This window comes from Notamacropus eugenii, chromosome 1 (assembly GCF_028372415.1).
Source record: "Notamacropus eugenii isolate mMacEug1 chromosome 1, mMacEug1.pri_v2, whole genome shotgun sequence".
NCBI lineage: Eukaryota > Metazoa > Chordata > Mammalia > Diprotodontia > Macropodidae > Notamacropus > Notamacropus eugenii.
The window spans coordinates 574,636,837-574,655,467 of record NC_092872.1 but is presented as its reverse complement, the minus strand read 5'-3'; the positions used below and the strand labels follow the sequence as shown (position 1 = coordinate 574,655,467).

At 36.4% G+C, this 18,631-nt stretch overlaps 2 protein-coding genes across 7 annotated transcripts in view; one reads left to right on the top strand and one right to left on the bottom strand.

The window, feature by feature from the left end:
- Positions 1 to 18,631, bottom strand: part of MCPH1 (microcephalin 1) — a 300,799-nt gene that overhangs the window by 130,030 nt on the left and 152,138 nt on the right. The gene's annotated exons all lie outside the window — the stretch shown is intronic.
- The window catches only part of ANGPT2 (angiopoietin 2), a 68,535-nt gene that overhangs the window by 30,176 nt on the left and 19,728 nt on the right, over positions 1 to 18,631 (top strand). For all 3 annotated transcript variants that reach the window (XM_072634376.1, XM_072634378.1, XM_072634377.1), the window contains exons 2-3: positions 10,625 to 10,780; positions 15,264 to 15,385. In XM_072634376.1, coding sequence (XP_072490477.1) covers positions 10,625 to 10,780; positions 15,264 to 15,385 — 278 coding nt within the window. The remainder of the gene's footprint in view (positions 1 to 10,624; positions 10,781 to 15,263; positions 15,386 to 18,631) is intronic.

Sequence of the window (18,631 nt, the reverse complement as noted above, 5' to 3'; positions counted from 1 at the left end):
ACTCTCTCCCCTCTGTATCTGCCTCCTCCCACCATCCCCACCATGTCCCTTCTCCAATTCTGGCTTATATAAAACCTGAGTGTGGCTTGTAATCACTTTCACTGGAGCTCAGGGTAAGAGACATGGGTCAAGTATGGAATTTGAAGTTAGTCCTTACTGGCTCATTTCCCACTTTCCCTACATCTAAATCTAAGTCTGTGAATTGTTAATTGTGCTAGCTGCCGCCCCAGATCTTAGGACCCTTCTCTGCATACCTTGGACCATGCATGGGAATCCATTCCAGCCTCTCACCACAAATGTCCAACTTTAGTTTAAAAAACCAAACACTTTACATGACAATTTTACATAATATTATTTTCAATACATTTGTTGTTTGGTAGTTTCAATTGTGTCTAACTCTTCATGATCTTGTTTAGGTTTTTCTTGGCAAAGATCAATATCTTTGAGTGGTTTGCTATTTCTTCTCCAGTTCATTGTAGAGATGAGGAAAAGAAGGCAAACAGGATTAAATGACTTGCCCATGGTCACATAGCTAATAAGTAAGTGTTTGAGGCCAAATGTGAACTCAGAGCTTCCTGGCTCCAGGCCTGATGTTCTATCCACTGCACCACCAAGCTGCCCATATGTGGTCTAAATAGCACATCTCAGTGTTTGCTTTATATAAGATCATTTTTTTCTTAATATACAGCAGAGGTTCCTAATTTTCCTCTTAACTATGAAACTATGAACTTTGCATCTTATATATCAACTCCTTCCCCCCTTCCCATGAGGGGTACTCATTATCCATTCCATCCTAGACAATACCTCTGTCACATGAAGGCAAAATTCCCTGTGTGTACCCTGTCTCTTCTCATGATATGGTACCTGGAAGCTTAATCTATGTTGTTCATTTACCAAACAATATTTTCTCTCTGTATAGGCCATTCTAAAACCACTTATCTACTTCCATCTATAAAAGTAATTTCCTTTCTATCCTTTAGAACTCTTTATAAATGTCATATTGTCCATGAAGTCTCCTCAACCTTGCCTATCCTCCATTAATAATAGTCCTCTAGTGTTAGTAAACTCTATATAGGGTTGGATGCCCGCCACAAAGATTATGTAAACTCAGATCCTGCAGGCATTCACTAAATTCCATATTCCCAACCCATCCGGGGCTTCCCCTCAGACATTTTACTAGTTAAAAAAAAAAGGGAGGGGGAATGAGTAGGAAGAATCATGCAGTAATATAGCTCCCATAGTTTAACTGTAGCACAATGAACTCTGGCAGTCCCAGTAACAACAATAATTTCCCTCTTTAAAGGGCACTTAACTAGCAGTGTCAGTAGTGGAAGGCAAACTATTTCGATTTAGTTATTTATCCGATCACCACAGAACAGGTCCTTTGAAATGAGCAGGGTTCTTGAGAATGAAAAACAGCCATCATAACCATGTAAATATAATAGCATTATGCTTTTTTATGTTCCTTAGACATTCTCGGTATGACCTCAGAGCACAGAATGAGAAGTGATAGATGGTAGTTTTAGAAATGAATTTTTAGGTTAGATGTAAAGTCAACTTTCCTAACTATTACAGCTGTCCAAAAGTGGAATAGGATACCTTGAGAGGAGGTGAGGTCTCCATCCTGGAGAATACAAATTGAATATTTCACAATCAATCAACAAGTATTTATTTATTTAAGTACAGGCTATGTGCCAGGTACTCTAGAAGCTGAGGATCTACATATATTGAATGTAATAATCCTGACTACACGAAGTTTACATTCGAGTGAGAGAGACAAAAGTGAATATATAGAAATTAGTAAAAACAACATTTGTATAATGATTTAAGGTATGTAAAGTGAGTTAATTATTGCTAACATTTAGGTACAGTTTACTGTGTTTTAGGTACTGTACTAAGCAGTTTAAAATTATTGTCATTTTGGTCATAATAACTGTGGGAGATACAGATGAGGAAATTAGGGCAAAAAGTGGTTAAGGAAGTTACTTAGGGTCACACAGCTGATAAATGTCTAAGGATGGATTTGACTTTAGGCCGTTCTGACTCCAGGTCCAGAGCTTTATCTATTGTGTCACCTAGCTGCCTAGTTAAAGACAAGGCAATTTGTAAGAGAGAGCAGTTATAACTGAGGTGCTCAGGAAAGGCTTCAGAAAGTGGTACTTGAGCTTCATTGAAAAAGAAAAGAGTAGTTCTCTGAAGCAGAGGTGAAGAAGGAGAGCATTAGAGGCATTCTGGACGACCCACAAGAAGATACTGAGATGTGCAATGGCGTATGCATGGAAAAGAGGATAGTTGGTTTGGATTCCAGAGCGTAGGAGAGGGGTGGTAACTTCTAGTGAGCCTGGAAAGGTAGCCTGAGGCTCGATTATGTAGTACGTTAAACAGAGAAGTTTATACTTGATGGCAGACACTACTAGAAGTCTATTTCTTAAGGGATTTATATTGTCAGATCTATGCTTGAGGAAAATCACCTTGGCATGGCCTGGGGTGTAGAGAAGCTTGAGGTAGGAAGACCAATTTGGAGGTTGCTGAAATAATCTAGGCAAGAATTAAAGAAAGAATGGGCTAAAGGACAGAGATATTGTGGAGGTAAAAATGGCAAGATTTGGCAACTTATTGGGTATGTGGGGTGAGGAGAAAGTGAGGAGTTGAGGCTGACACTAAGGATTTTTAAGAAGAATTCCTTCATACAAAGCTGCATCAATTTCACAACTGTCTAAAGTCCTAGTCCCCTATGAATCCCTGGTAAGTGGGCACATGGCACAGTCAGGTCTTGGGAGTCAAAGGCTGCCCTCTGCTAAGGTGGTTCATTCAATTAATGCCACTGCTGGGGAAAGTTTCAGGTACAGTGACAATCACTACTACTCTAAGAATTCAGAAAAGCTGGGAGATGAAAAAATATACTGCTTTGTATTTGCCATAGTCATGCATATATTTTTTGCGATCTTCATAGTTTTAGCAAGATATTCATAGTAATTTTTTCTGTATATTATTTTTCTCTCTCCTAGTCACCTACCTGAATGGGTTTCCTATCAGACTAAGTGGAAGAGTGCTTCAGATCTCTTAGAAAGTTTTCAAAGAATCTTTTTCTGAAAGGTCTGTCACTATGTTAATGGCCATGGTAGCCCACAAAGGAAAAACTGTGTCTCTAAATGTAAGGTCCTACTATTATCAAGGAAATATCACAACAAGATTTTCCTTCTTCACTTTACCATGTCAAGTTAGTGGTAAGAGGAACCATGAAAGTGACAATGGCACAAAGCATCTTTCTTTTGAAGCGCTCTTAGGAATAAGAATTCTTATTTATTGAGGCACGGAGGAATAAAAAAAAATGTGATGGTCACAGAAGAAGTCAGTGGTCAATTAGTACATCTATACATCTTTCCATGTAGTTGAGCAGGTTTTTTTTCTGTAACTGATTAAAAATTGGAACCAGTAGAAGAGAGATCTTCTAACCTTTTCCTTTCATTTGAATCTCTAAGTACCATCATTAAAATTTCTGTGACTTCAGATGATGAATAGGCATTTTCAGTTAGACTATAAATTATCTGAGAGAAGGAACGATTTGTTATATTTATTTTGTATTTTCCACAGCATGTAGCCGAGACCTCAACTTACAAAGGGTGTTTTTATATACCTGTTAATTGACTCACATATTATGAACATAAATCTCTGGAATTAAAATGGAAGTCAAGGGGAGAGCTTGAAATCAGTATTTTTTGTAGCAGGAACAAATATAATACATACAATAAGAAGAATGTATAATGCATTTAGATAATGTTGTGCTTATTATGATACATGTAGCAAACAGTTTATCTTGAGCAAATGAGGATTGTCTACTGAATAAATGTTTTTATCAGAGGAAGTGCTTTAGTTTCTATAAACACTCAATTTGAATTTGAGATATCTTGTTTCTAATTTTACATGATAGAGAAGATGTTTCTAAAGGAAATCTCAGAGGGTTTATTAATTTGTCAATCACACAGAAAAAACATTAATAGAAACAAATGAGAAAGTTAAAATTTGTTTAGATAGAAACTGTCACTCACTCAGCAACATAAGTTGGTAAGAGAGAAATATTAAACATTCAAAGTTGAAGATAAATTTCACTTAAATAACTGTTCATGTTTTTCTTTCTCTCGCCAATTACAAGATTACTTTTTTTTTGCAGTAAAACTAATGATAATAATCTTGGCAACAAGGAAGATAGATGGAGAAATGCTGTAATGTGACTAATCTGGCACCATTGTTTTGGCAAATCAAGTTATTTTTTTTTTCCTGTCAAATTTGATAATTCAGAATGTTTGGAAGAAAAAATGAGCAAGAATTTCATATTTAAATAAAACACTTTCTATGCTGTTCAAAAAATACTTTACTGTAGTATTTTAAAAATCCATTTGTTTTTATCCATTTCCAGACTTTATTTTCTAATCAGATAAAATATATTTTTAGGGTACTGTTACTATACCAAGTCCCAAAAGTACTAGACAATGACTTAGTGAAGATGTTAGCTATAGATTTATTTAAAACTATAACCTGGTGACTGTGACTTCAATTACTGGAAAAAATTATAGAATATATAGTTTTAGAACACATATTAGTAAATAATAGTAAAGGAAGTAGTCATAACTAAGAGACAGTGAGGCTTCATGAAAAACATGTCATGTAAGACTGATTTCCTTCCCTTTTCTGACAAGATTATAAGATTGGTCGATTGGAGGAATGCCATAGATACAATTTTTTTTTCATCTCAGTAAAATATTTTAAAAAATTTAATGTATTGTCCTTGTGTTCAATATGGAGAGAGGAGAGCTAGATAAAATCTAGATAAAAGCTGATAAACCCCAAAGAATTAATAGATTGATATCAGTTTGGAGTTAGGTCTCCAATGGAAGGGAACTGGCAGTGTTATTCAAAACTTTTGAAAAAGAAATTATTTTTGTTCAACACTTTTATTAGATATTGCTTTGTGAGTAGCTAATTACTCTCTGGTGTAGAAGACATTCTACTGAGTCTGGTAATCTGCAGGGTAAGCATTATTTGAAGTCAACCCCTAGGCATTCTGAACTACTCCAGGGCAGAGTTTGACAGTATGAAGACAGAGGATTGAGGTTTTCTGTTTTTGTTTTCCACATGATGAATTTTGTTTTAACAAAACAACTCCTCTCCATTCCCAATAACATAGCTGAAAACAGCTTAACAAAACAATACAAAAAACTGCATGTAGATGACTGAACCTGGAACTGCACACATTTTTTCAAAAGAAAGCAAGACTGTGTATCTTCACTTTGAAAAGTTTCAATATTTTCTATGGGATTTAGTCTGAGTTTTGTTGTAGTTTAATGTTATCTTCATTTACATAATAACCTTATATATATATACATATATACATATATATATTGTTCTTTTGAATCCACACTTGTTTTTTACTTTTCATCACTTCATAAATGCTCCTAAATTTCTCTCCTCATTTATGTTTTTGTTTATGGGGTAATAACTTTCCATTGCTTCACAGATTAGACACATGGAATGGACCTGTAATGTCATTGATAAAGGAAACTCTGGATGATGAAACTCAACGCAGGCTGGCACCTTCTTTACAACTTTGTTGTAAGGAGGTGCCCAGAGCATAGAGAGATTAAGTGAGTTGCCTAGGGTCACACAGCTAGTACACACGTGAGGTGGTATGTGAACATAAATCTTCCTCAATCAGAAGGCAGCTCTCTATCCATTATATCATGGTGACTCTCATTATTACTTCATATACTACAATTTACTGTGCAATTATTGTCCATTCAATAGAGATATAAAAAAAGATTAAAAAGTTCCCAACTTTTTGCTATTGTGAATATTTTTATATAGTTGTATCAGATTTTTTTGGGGGGGTGGGGAAGAGTGCGGGAAAGAAGCCAAAATCCTATTTAGTTAATTAAATAATAGAGTGATCAGTAGGTATACAAGATTTTGATAACTTTTTATTATAAAATTCAAATTCCATTCAATTAACCAAACTTTTAAGTACTTATTATTTGAAAGGCACTATACTAGGTCTTGGGAGAAAAACAGCTCTCCTTCCTTTAAGTTTACATTTTACTGAGGTACTTAGCAGGGACTACCCAGAGAGCATTTTACCTCTGTATCTTACTTAGCACTCTATGTACACAATTATAAGATGTGAAGGTGACTTGAGTTTCTCAAAGGCTACACTAGAAGAGTATAAGCTCTGTCAGTTTCTATCAAGCTGGAAAGGCTGAGCGCAGACCCACTGAGGAACTGCATGTCTATTGTTCAAGGACAAGCCCAGCAAAGTTCATTGTATTTCCAGCAGGGTGATGAATTTTTTAGCCATGTCAACTCTGGAAGGAGGAACCAAAGAAAGGAAAGAAGGAAGAAAGAGAGGAAGGAAACATTTGTTAAACAGTGTCCATTACATGCCAAGCACTGCTAAGCAATTTACATTTATTATCTCATTTGATTCTCATAACACTGTGAGATTAGGTGCTATTATATCCCCATATTACACTTAAGGAAACTGAAGCAGAGGTTAAATGACCTGCAAAGGGTCACACAGCTAGTAAGTATCTGATGATGGATCTGAACTCAAGTCTTCCTGAGTCTAGACTCTAAACTTAGTACTCTATCCAATATTACTCTCTAGCAACCTCTATGCTTTCCCTATTTAATTCTACTTTTTGGAATCCCTTGTTACTGAAAATTCCAGACCATTCTATCTGTCAGTATTCCTCTCTATTGCAATTTTCATTGTATCTACTTTATATTTAATTACCTATGAATATATTATATTTCCTCAATAAAATGTAAGGTCCTTGAGGACAGAGACTGTTCAATTTTTTGTCTTTCTATCCATCATGCTTAGTACAGTCACTGGGACACAAGAGACTTTTAGTAGATACTTATTGAATTAAATATTGAGAGAAACAACATGTAAAAGAGAAAGGTAAAATACAAGTTAATTGGAGGACAACAAGCACACCAACAAACAGGGGTATCAGGCAAGGTTTCCCTTCAGAAGCAGTACCTGATTTGAACCTTGAGGGAAACAAAGGATTGTAAGAGGAAGTGGTGAAGATAGAGTGCAGCTAAGATATAGGAGGTAGCCTCTGAAAAGTCATAGAAGCCAGAGGTATTACATTAAGTTTAGGAAATAGCAACTAGGCTATTCTGAGTATAATAAAACAAGTAATATGAATAAATCTAGAAAGCCAGGACTTGGATTAGAATATAAACTCATTTTTAAAATTTTTTGGAAGATGGTATATTATTAGCATTTCATGTACATTCCATATTTAATAAAAAACCTCATTACTTAAGAATGTGTGGTAACTGTGGGTTTTTCTTAACGAAAAATCTATTTTCCATCCTCCCACCTTCTCTCCCACTTGGAACAAAGGAAAAAAAAACTCCTTGTAAGAAACATTCATGTTCAATCAAAATAAACTCTTGATTAGCCCTGTGCAATCTCCATTTTGTATTAGTGACTTTGCTTAGTTTCCACTTCATTGAACATCATGACTTTCCCAGCATAAGCTGATCTCCTGAGATCACGTGACCATAGACACTGACTTAGCTTTTGCGACTCAATACTCTCTCGACTCCCTCAGTTGCCTCTCTCTTCTGACTGGAGGATGGAGCAATAAATTTCTCCCAAAGTTTCCTTTATAGAGGGCTGAGAACTTTCCAGGTAATGTTCTGTTTTTCATCATTGATGCTGCTTGGTTTCTACCACATGGAATATCATCCTCCCTCCCGCACACACACATTGAGTCCCTCCCCCCCACCCCCTGCTCCTCTCCCTCCCCATCTCTTTTATCCTCATTTTGTGTATTGTTGTCTTCCGTTAAATTGTGAGTTTTCTGAAGGCAGGTACTATTTCTTTTTCTAATTTGTATCCTCAACATTCAGCAGAGTGTCTGGCACGCAGTAAACACATAACAGATGTTTATTGAATTGAATGTCCAAAAAATAAATGCCTCATTCTTCAACTTGAGTCTATAAGCTATCAGGAAGAGAGTGCCATGCTTCATTCATTACCAGTTCTCTAAAATCATGGTTGGTCATTGTGTGGATCAGAGTTCTTATGGCTTTCGAAGTTGTTTGATTTTACAGTGGTGTTCCAATGACTATCTTTTTAACACTAGCATTCTTAATGTGACAGAGTCTGAATAAAAAACACGTAATCCTATAATATCCAAAGAATGAAAGTTGCAGGTCAACCAAAAAGTAAGAAAGAATTGAACTGTAGGTGAGTAGTTCACTTCATGTTACTTAAAAATGAGTAGGAAAAGCAATGTAAAAGTTATTATCAGTGAATCAGAAAAAGATGTGAACAAGTTATATAGTGAGAGTATGGGACAACTGATAGGCAATTCACAAGCTGCACTAGTAGCTATGCTATGTTAAGAGACCTAAAAGAATGTTACCCCTACCCCAACTTTATAGGAAACTTCTGCTTTGGAAATCTATGGACATAACTTTTATAGAATGAAAAGGCATGAGCAGGCTGTAACAGATGGAAGTAGTACCCATGTCAGTGAACTCACAGGTACATTTAAGTATTAAATTTAAGTATTAAAGTAGACCTAGAATTTAGCACAGTATTTGACACATTGTTAGGTATTTCATAAATATTTGCTGAACTGAATTCACTTAAAAGCAACCAAGTACTGGCATAGGGATAGAGAGGAAAGGAACATTTACAATAGGACTATAGTATCTAATGAAGCTTCAGTAGGGAGGTCTCTGACTTAAATCTTTTCCCTAGAGAGAAAAGAAGTCTCAATGGGCTGATTCTGGGTTTTTGTTTTGTTTTGTTTCATTCATGAAAATGGAAGAAGCGGAAACAGACAGAGATCTAACCCAGGACAAGAGCTTGCCTAGTACAGAGGCAATACATGGGGGAAAGAGGCAGGAAGTATTGTGAGAAAAGATTAAGTAAATCATCATCAATACAAGCCAGACTGTCCTTTGCTGGAATAAACAGGCTTCACTGTGGTGTTGCTACAATGTAGCAAACAAACGCAGAAAAGGAAGAATGAGCTGGTCAAGGTCACAATTGCTAGTTAGTAGCAGAGATGGGACTAGAACCTAGGTCTCTGGATCCAAAGTCTCAGGAACATGTTTTCTTCTACATCTTAAATTTGTTGTTCTTTCACCTCATTTTCAGGGCAATTATCAAACTATTTCTCTTAAGACCATAATTTAGTTAGCTCCAAAGTTGGCTTAAGGAGAAAAATACATATTTTTTTCAAACCCATTTTAGCAATCAGATGCTCAATTCAATATTTTAATTTGTCAGAAACAGAACTAAGCATAATTTCAACAGTTCAGTTTAATTTTAAATAATTCATGCCTCAAAAGAGTAGATGAATATCTATAACCTGAACGAATGAATGAGAAAGCATTTACTAAACATTTACTAATGGCAAAAACTTTGTTAGGTATCATGAGGGATGAAAATTAACTGAGAGACTGTCCTTTTCATCAAAGATTTTACATTCTAATAGGGAAAGCCAACACATAAAAATGGAGTGATGACCAGGGAAGGATATTTTCATGCTAGAGATGGTAAACAGAACTACAGGGCAGTTGATTGACAAACCCTTTTCAGAAGTAATGTTAATATTAATTTGGGTAAGTATGCACCCAGGAAACATGGCAGAAAGATGGCCAAGGCACAGTCAGAGGTTTAGGACTGGTAAGAAAACAGTTGGCTGTCACCAATCAGCACAGAATGACCTCAATCAGGGAATTCCAGCAGTAGTAAAAGTTGTAGGGCAGCAAGATGACTCCTGGGGTGAATCACAAGTCTGAAGCTAGGGTTTTATTTTTTTTGTGCTTAATTTTAAAGTCCAAAACATATTTTGGTTATCACATATTGTATGAAAAGAACACATGGTTATTTTAATTTAAGAAGGCACCATGAGTTGAATACAATCAACCAAATGTATTTTTGTTACCACAAAACCCATAAACACACAATAAATTTCCAAAGCAGTGGATCCTTTTTGTTTTCCAACTTGGAAAAAAATATGATCTTGTGGTCAATAAACTGTTCCTTTTGTTTCTAAAAACAAGTAGTGAGTTCCCAAGAAGATTTCAAGTAGAGGCTGGATGACCATTTAGGAGAAATGGTAGACAAGGGAGTCATATACTGGTCAGGATTGAACTAGAAGACGTCTGAGATTTTCCCTAAACACTTAGTTCTATGATTTAGTGACTTGAAATGATTATACCAAAACACCACAACTGAAAATGGACTTTGAAAGGCAAGAATTCAAACTACAGTAAATCAAAAGACCTTTGTAATGACAAACGAATAACACAATGCGCTGATAGTGGTTCTGCTTTTAGACTGCTGTTCTTTTTCCTTAGGAAGACCCTGCTATTTCTACCTATATGATCTTGATCAAGTCTTATTCCTTCTGTGGGCCTCAGTTTCCTCATTAGAACAATAAGAGGGTTGGATTGTTTGAACTTGGACGTGCATTCTAGTTCTAAGCTATGATCCTATAACAAATGTTTAAGAACAAGATTTATGATCATGTGAACTCTAAGACTGAAATAAAAAAAAAAACCGACTGCCTTAATGCTTTTTCTGCTATAGCTTGAGAATTATATCCAGGACAATATGAAGAAAGAAATGGTAGAGATGCAACAGAATGCTGTCCAGAATCAGACTGCAGTTATGATTGAAATAGGAACAAATCTATTAAATCAAACAGCTGAGCAGACACGCAAACTAACAGACGTTGAAGCCCAAGTAAGTAAGAAAATTCTAATCACAAATGCCTTAGTCACTGTAAAAATATCATTGCATGGATGATGCAGCATGGCATTATATTAATTTAAATTAACTGACTAGACTAAAATCAGAAAAAAAAGTTTAAATGGATTCATATGTAAATTACTAAACTATGATTACATGACTATGACAATTGCCAAGCCTACAGGCCTGTATTGGGCTACCCGAGTCTTTCTTACCTGTCCCAGGTCTTCGGTTGGCCAAACCGGATAAACGTATGAGAGAAAGGACGTTCCAGAGTCGAACAGGGGTTGAGCTTTATTTCAGGGTCCGGGTTACAAATGCAGGGAGGTCTTCCTTAGGAGGAAGAGGGGGAGATTTCCTAAGGAGGCTAAGCTTAAGGGATTGGAAGTAGAAGTACAAGCGGGGAGAGAGGGGGAGGGGAGAGAGGAAAGAAAAGAAGCGGAGCCCTACTGTCCTCTTGGCTCCACACGTGCTAAGAGAGAGCTTTCCGGCTTCCTCAATCCTACTTAATCTTCAGCCACACAGTTTGCATCTCAATACCGTGCTGTTAGGTAACTAGGTGTGCTCCAATCCGGGATGACCTCGAGGGCAGGGAGACTCCACCCATCAGGTATCTCCGGGGGAGAGGCGGAAATACCCGAGCTAGCCGAGCTAGCTCAGTCTGACCTTCTCGAACCCCCGCTGTTCATGGAGGGCCTCGTAAGACTCTAAGATTTAGAAGTCCCACTTTTACCCGCCCGAGACCGTCCACACGGAATTGAGCTTCCAGTCCCAACAACAATAAATGTATCTTTATTTTGCATAATGTGAATGACCACTTCTTTAAAATAGGCTGTCCAAATAATATTCATTTTTATTTACTTATATAAATACACACACATAAATTGCACTCTACTATACTTCATGCCATCATCATGTTTTCAAGATTATAAGGTTGTGACTTAATAGTGGTAAGGAAGGACAGCTCCAACAGAAGTTTTTGAGATTTTCTCTTTTGCTTTATTTAATCTTCATTGGCCATAAACTTCAACTCTGACATAAGTCCAGAAGTTGGCAATTCTCTCCATCCTGGCCAATCACTATGGCCAGTTTATTAATGGGCAGGCTAGAATGAATTTGACCAAAGATTTGCATCTAGGACATAACCCTGAAATGAATGAATATGCTAAATTTTTTTAAAGGTTTTTTTTTTTCATGAAGAAAAGTCAACAAGAATCAGGCAGTATACTTAAGGATGAAAAGGCAAACATTCATTTCTTAGATAGGGAAAGATTTGTTAGGCTTGAGTCTCTAAGAAAAGCCTAAAGATCACTTCTGATGGTTCACTTTGGATGAGCAACTGTTAGGATTTTGAAGAAAGTCATTGTTCACTAATCTACTTGAATTCTTTGAGACTAAAAACAATCATTTAGATTAGTGGAATTTAATGAATCAGATGCTGTAAAAAGTAATTGGAAATACAGCATGGCTGAGTTGATAAAAGGCCAGTCTTGGAGTCAGGAGAAGTTTGGTTCAAGTTCTCCTCTTGTCTCTGACACATACTGGACAATTCACCTCACCTTTCAGAGCTCTACACAACTAAGATTGTAAATTGCAGGGTAAGGCTGACCTTACTTGGTAAAGAAAATTTTTTTCCCATCCAGAGTTCTCTTTACCATGAAATTAGAGGTATGATTTTTTTGATAAAGATGCCACACAGAGGTTGGGAAAGACTCCCCATCACCATCCTGCCTTTAGTCTATTTTTACATGTGCATACAAATGACATGTCACCTCCTCCCCCCACATCCAGACACAAAATGTAAGCTATTTGAAGGAGGGACAGTTTCAATCTCTGTATTCCCAGCATTTGGTACAATGCCTGACACATGGCTGGTGCTTAATAAATGCTGATTAAATAATTGATACTATGGCATCTACAGGGCATATTTTGTTATAGTCAGGAAACTGGTTGAAAGATAGAAAAAGGGGGAATATTTTGGGGGGCATAAAGAAGGACCAACAGAGAGGTCTCACAAATTTGGGTTGAGTTTAATTTTATTTTGATTAGTTTTACAAATGCTTTAAGAAAGGAATTCATAATGAAATCTCCAAGTTCACAGATATTACTAAATTATCTTACGATCACAGATTAAGAGCTGGAAAGAATCCTGGAGGCCATCTGCCCCAAACCCCTCATTTTTACAGATAAAGAAGTAAGGCCCAGATAGATTCAACATTTGTTCAAGGTCACACAGGAAGTAACAGGGATTCACACTTGGGTCTTCTTGCTCCAAATTAAAATCTGACTACTGTACCATGCTTTTGGTTAAGAAAATCAACAATGCTGGGGCACAGAAATGGCAAAACTATTTTGATGTGGGTAAGCTTAAGGTAACATATTTAAAGACAATTCATCTAAATAACATGACAGCATGAATAACCTGTTCATTAGAGATTGGAAGAGAAGAGAGAAAGAGCCATGAGGTAGAGGGGAAGGGAAAGGAATAAGCATTTATATAGTACCTACTATGTGCCAAACACTGTGCTAGGTACTTTAGGAATAATATTTCATTTGATCCTTACAACAACCTTGTGGGGCAGGTGATATTATTATTTCCCATTTTACAGATGATGAAACTGAGGCAAAGATAGGTTAAGTGACTTGCCCAGAGTCGCATAGCTAGTTATGAGGCTAGGCTGAGGCTAGATTTGAACTCAGATTTTTCTGACTCTAGGCCCAGCAATAGAGACCCACTGCAATACCAAGCTGCCTAGTTAAACACAAAGCAGTATGAGAGTGAGAGCACTAATAGCTGAGGAGCTCAGAAAAACATGTATATTATATACTCAAATAATGAGCAAAAATGATCAATTATGAAAATTCTTGAATAGTTGACATCTGTAAAGAAATATTAACAGAAATTGTTTAGATGTTACTAATCTGAAATTTTTTATGCATCATTCAGATATGGCAAAGTCAATAAATTCCAAACCCAATTTTTTGATCTTATACCAAAATAGGTATTTTGTAGAACCTGAAACTCTTAAGAAAATGATGTGACTTCCTATTTCCCTTTAAAAAACTACAAGGTAAAATGTTTAGGCCCAAATTAGAAGTAGACTAAATCTACATTCCAGGTGTCAATAACAAAAGCAAAACTATTGTGTTGGAATGGCTTTATTCATTCACAATAAGGTTTTTATGGTATCAACTTGATTCCTTTTTGCTTTGAAGTACAAGACCATCCCTGAAACCGACATTGTCTCTCTGTGACTAGGCTAAGGGTTTAGCTAACAACATAAAGGTATAAACCAAACAATTGCTCTTTCAAGGACAGATTCTTTGGCAACAATTCTGAATTACACTTAAGTGTGAAATCATGTCCTGAATGACCATTAACTGGGAGGATGTGAGTAACCAATTCTTCCTGCCAACAACAGCCAAATACTGATGAATTAAAATCTGCAGAGATATTTGAATACAATGAGAAAAGTGATATTGTCTAGAGAATATACATCTAAACTTCCCACAAAGCAGAAAAAAAAAATCTACTTTTTATAGCAATTTTATTGTTTCCTAATTGATGGGGGTTTTATTTTTTTTAATTAAAAAAAGAAGTTGGCTAAAGAAACACAAATGAGGAAATACTTTAAATGAAATGCTGACTACAGGTTGTATATTTTATACTTTGCAATGAATGAAACTTTTATCCCTTTAAATTAAGTTTAATTTTAATAAAAGAAGCCCTCACTGTTCCATTCAAATGTAAACTTTTCCTACATTCTAAATATGTCTTTTTATACTGGATATAATTATTGAATATATTTTCATTTTTTTCTACAGTGAAATAAAAACCATAACTATAACAGGACAAAATTCAGAAATATTTTGCCATGACAATAATAATGATAATGATAACTAGCATGTCCATATCACTTTCAGATTTTCAGATTGCTTTATAAATATAATCTAATAATCTTCACAACAACCCAGAGAGGCAGATGCTATTATTATCCCCATTTTACAGATAAGGAAATGGTGTCTAATAGAGGTTAAATAGGGATAATGACAGCACCTCCTTTGCAAGGTTGCACATACGGGTGCTATATAAATGCTTAGTCCCTTAACTTTCCCTTCCATACAATGACTTGCCTAGGATAACATAAAAAATGTCTGAGACTGGATGTGAACTTAGTCTTTCTGATGCCAGGTCCAACACCTATCTGCCATAACATCATGAGTAAAAGAGAACTAATAAAACATTTCTTTACACTATGCAGAGATACTGTTATTATTTAATATGCTCTATTGAGAGACTACATTAAATCACTGCATTGATTCAATATTGGAATGATTAAAATATAAACAGAAAACTATGGATAAATATGTATTCTTTCAAGTAACATTTTCTCATTTCTAGAGAAAAAATAATAAAAGGGCAGTTAGTTTTTTAGAATTTTCAAGAGAATTCAGCATTTTATTTTTGTTCATCTAGGTACTGAATCAGACAACCCGACTTGAACTTCAGCTTTTGGAACATTCCCTTTCTACAAATAAACTGGAGAAACAGATCTTAGATCAGACCAGTGAAATAACTAAACTTCAAGACAAAAACAGGTAATGAATTAAACTGTGAGTTTTAAAACAATATTTTAGAATTAAGAGTTCAATTCAACTGGACTCACAATTTATGGAGGGTCTACTATGGTAAAGGTTTGAGCTAGGCATTGGGATACAATGATAGATCTAACAAATTCTCATCTCAGAAATTCTACAATTTAATTGGGGAAATGGGTGTGAAGAGTGGAGCTCAAAATAATTATGATACATAATACATATAGGATAAGACAGATAGGATAACTATGATGCAGATATAATACAAGGCAGCTAGTTTAGAGAGAATGCTGGGCCTGATGATTGGAAATCTGAGTTCAGATGTGGGCTCAGACACTTCCTAGCTTTGTAATTCTGGATAAGTTACTTAACTTTTTTTTTTTTTGCCTCATTTTCCTCATATCAAAATGGGGATAATAATAGTACCTACCTGTCATGAGGATCAAATGAAATATTTGTAAATTACTTAGCACAGTGCCAGGCACACAAAAGTTGTCATTATCATTATTATTTTTATACAGAAGAAAAGTTATTAAGTAAAAAGGAGGGTCCAAAAAGGAATGAGTAACAAGAGCAGAAGGGATCACTTTCGCTGGAAAAGCTAGGGAGGACTTTATTTAGGAAGTGACACGAGTTGGGTCTGGATCAACCTAATGAATGAAAATCGTGTGTATTTTTGTGTGAGTCCCTTGTAGGCATGGGGAAGGGGTAATGCAGGTAAAGGCAAAGAGATGGGAGTGGGAAAGAATGGGGGAAAACAATCCAACTTCTCTGAAATGTAGAATAAGTGAAAAGACCAACTATGAGATAAGGGGCAGTAGGTAGAAAGAAGCCAGTTTGTGAAGAGCCTGGAAGACCAGAATCAGAAGTTCATACATTCAATAAGTATCTGAACATTTTCATCTGATTAGAGTGATAGTCTAGGAATAGTACTTGGACATCAATGGGGAAAACAAATTGATGAAGGGATGTCATGAAAGCAAGAAGTCCAATTAGGAGATTACTAGAACAACTGAAGTAAAAGATATTGACTTGAACTATGATTTTTATAACCAGAGCAGAAAATAAAGGACAACCATGAGAACTGGTATGGAGGTAGAATCAAAAGAACTTCAAAAGTTATTCACTCAAAATAAAAACAAAGTCAGCAATTATTAGGGGAAGGGAAGGAGGAGGAATATATATATGTATATACATACACATACATACATATATGTATAGTCTATCATGTGCTGGGCACTGTACCGCACTTTTAACCAATTTTCTACATTTAATGTTCACAACAACCCTGTGAGGTAGGTGCTATAATTATCCTCGTTATACAGTTGAGGAAAATGAGCCAAAGAGAAGTGCTCAGGGGTCACACAGCTAGTAAGCATCTGAGGTCATATCCGAACTCAGGTCTTCCTGATTCCAGAATCAACACTCTACCCAAGTATCACTAGCTGCCTTACAGCACAAGTGAGGAACCCAGCATATACACGAGTAAGCAAATACAAAGCAGATGCAAAGAGATTTCAAAAGGGAGAAAGTACCAAGAACTAGATGAGAGATCAGGTGTGATGTAAGTGGTGGCACCTGAGAAGTACTTTGAAGGAAGATAGGGACTCGAGGAGGAATTATATTCCAAATACTGGACACCATCTCTGCAAAGGTCAGTAGTTAGAGATGGTACATTGTGTATAGCTAGTATAGCTAGGAATAGCTAGAAGGTAAATTCATGTGGAATGCAGAAAGGGAAATATATGAATGAATCAACAGACACTTATTAAATGCATACATCATACCAAGCATTGTGCTAGGCACCGATGATACAAAACCGAAATTGTCCCTGCCCTCCACTGATGGGTGTAATGATAAGACAATGCTGACTGGATCTACAACAGACTTATAAGATATAATTTCAGATATAATCTCATTGCTACATTATAAAATTTTTATTCTTCCCTGGTTGACCATCTCATTCCCCATAACCCACATTCTAAACCTTCTCTTTTCTTCAAAAGCCTCTTACCAAACAATCTGTTCCTTTCCCCATCTTCAGCTGATGATCTCACCTAATTTTCTGAAAAAAGACATCAGATATGGACTCCCACTTTCTATCTTCCTCTATTAAAAAATATGGGGCAGCACTGTACAATGGGAATAGCATTGGTTCTGGGGTCAGTGAAATTTGGTTCAAATACTGCCAGTGACTTGCCCAGAGAGAGGTATGAGTAAGTCACCCTCCCTGGGTCTCATTTTCCTCACTTCCAAAATGAGGGGTCTGGACTAGAAGATCATTGCTTCTTAAACTGTGGAGTGGTGACCCAATTCAAGAAGTGCTGAAGGCGTTATGAGTGGATAAAGTTTAAGAAGCCCTGGACTAGATGACCTCTGAGGCTGCTTCCAAGTCTAGATCTATAATTCTATGACCTTTAGAATCCCTCCTAAGGCAGCCTGATGGCCCAGTGGATGAGGCTGTGCCTGGGGTCAGGAAGAGCCAAGTTCTAATTCAGTCGCAGATACCTAACAACTATGTGACCCTGGGCAAGTCATTTAATCTCTGTCTGTCTTAGTTTCCTCAACTGTAAAAAGGGGAACGAATAGCACCTACCTTTCAGAGCTGCTGTGAGGATCAGAGGAGATAATATTTGTAAAGTGCTTAGCACAATGCTTGGTACAAAAGGTGTTATGTAAATGCTTATTCCCTTCTCTTCTCTCTCATGGTACCTTCTCTCTTCTGCCCCAATCTCTGGTGAAAAGGTAGTTCTATTTCCTGCCAAAACCAAGTCCTTTTTATTTGTATGCTTAATTCCCTCTTGCCATCCTTAAAATGTTCCCTTTTCATCAATTCCAACATCTTAATCTCCCCTTATCTCTTGGCTCTTTCCCCGTTTCTTTAAGTATGCACAAGGTTTTCATAAAGAAAACAAACCAAAATCCCTCAAAAAACTCCTTCACTTGAAAATGCTTGTCCCTTAAAGCTATCAACCTATCCCTCCCCTTCACATTACAGTCAAACTCCTAGAAAAAGCCTTCTCCATTCATTATGTCCATTTCTTCAAATCCAGCTAACTTTTGAACTCCTGGAAATCTAGTTTCCAGCCACAGCCTTTGACTGAAACAGCTTTTTCCAATGTTACTAACAATCTTATAACCGAGAAATCCGGTGGCTTCTTCTTAGACCTCATTCTTCCTAACCTCTCCACAGCTTTTGAAACTGTCAATGACTATGTCCTCTTGAATATTTTCTCTTCTCTGAAGTTT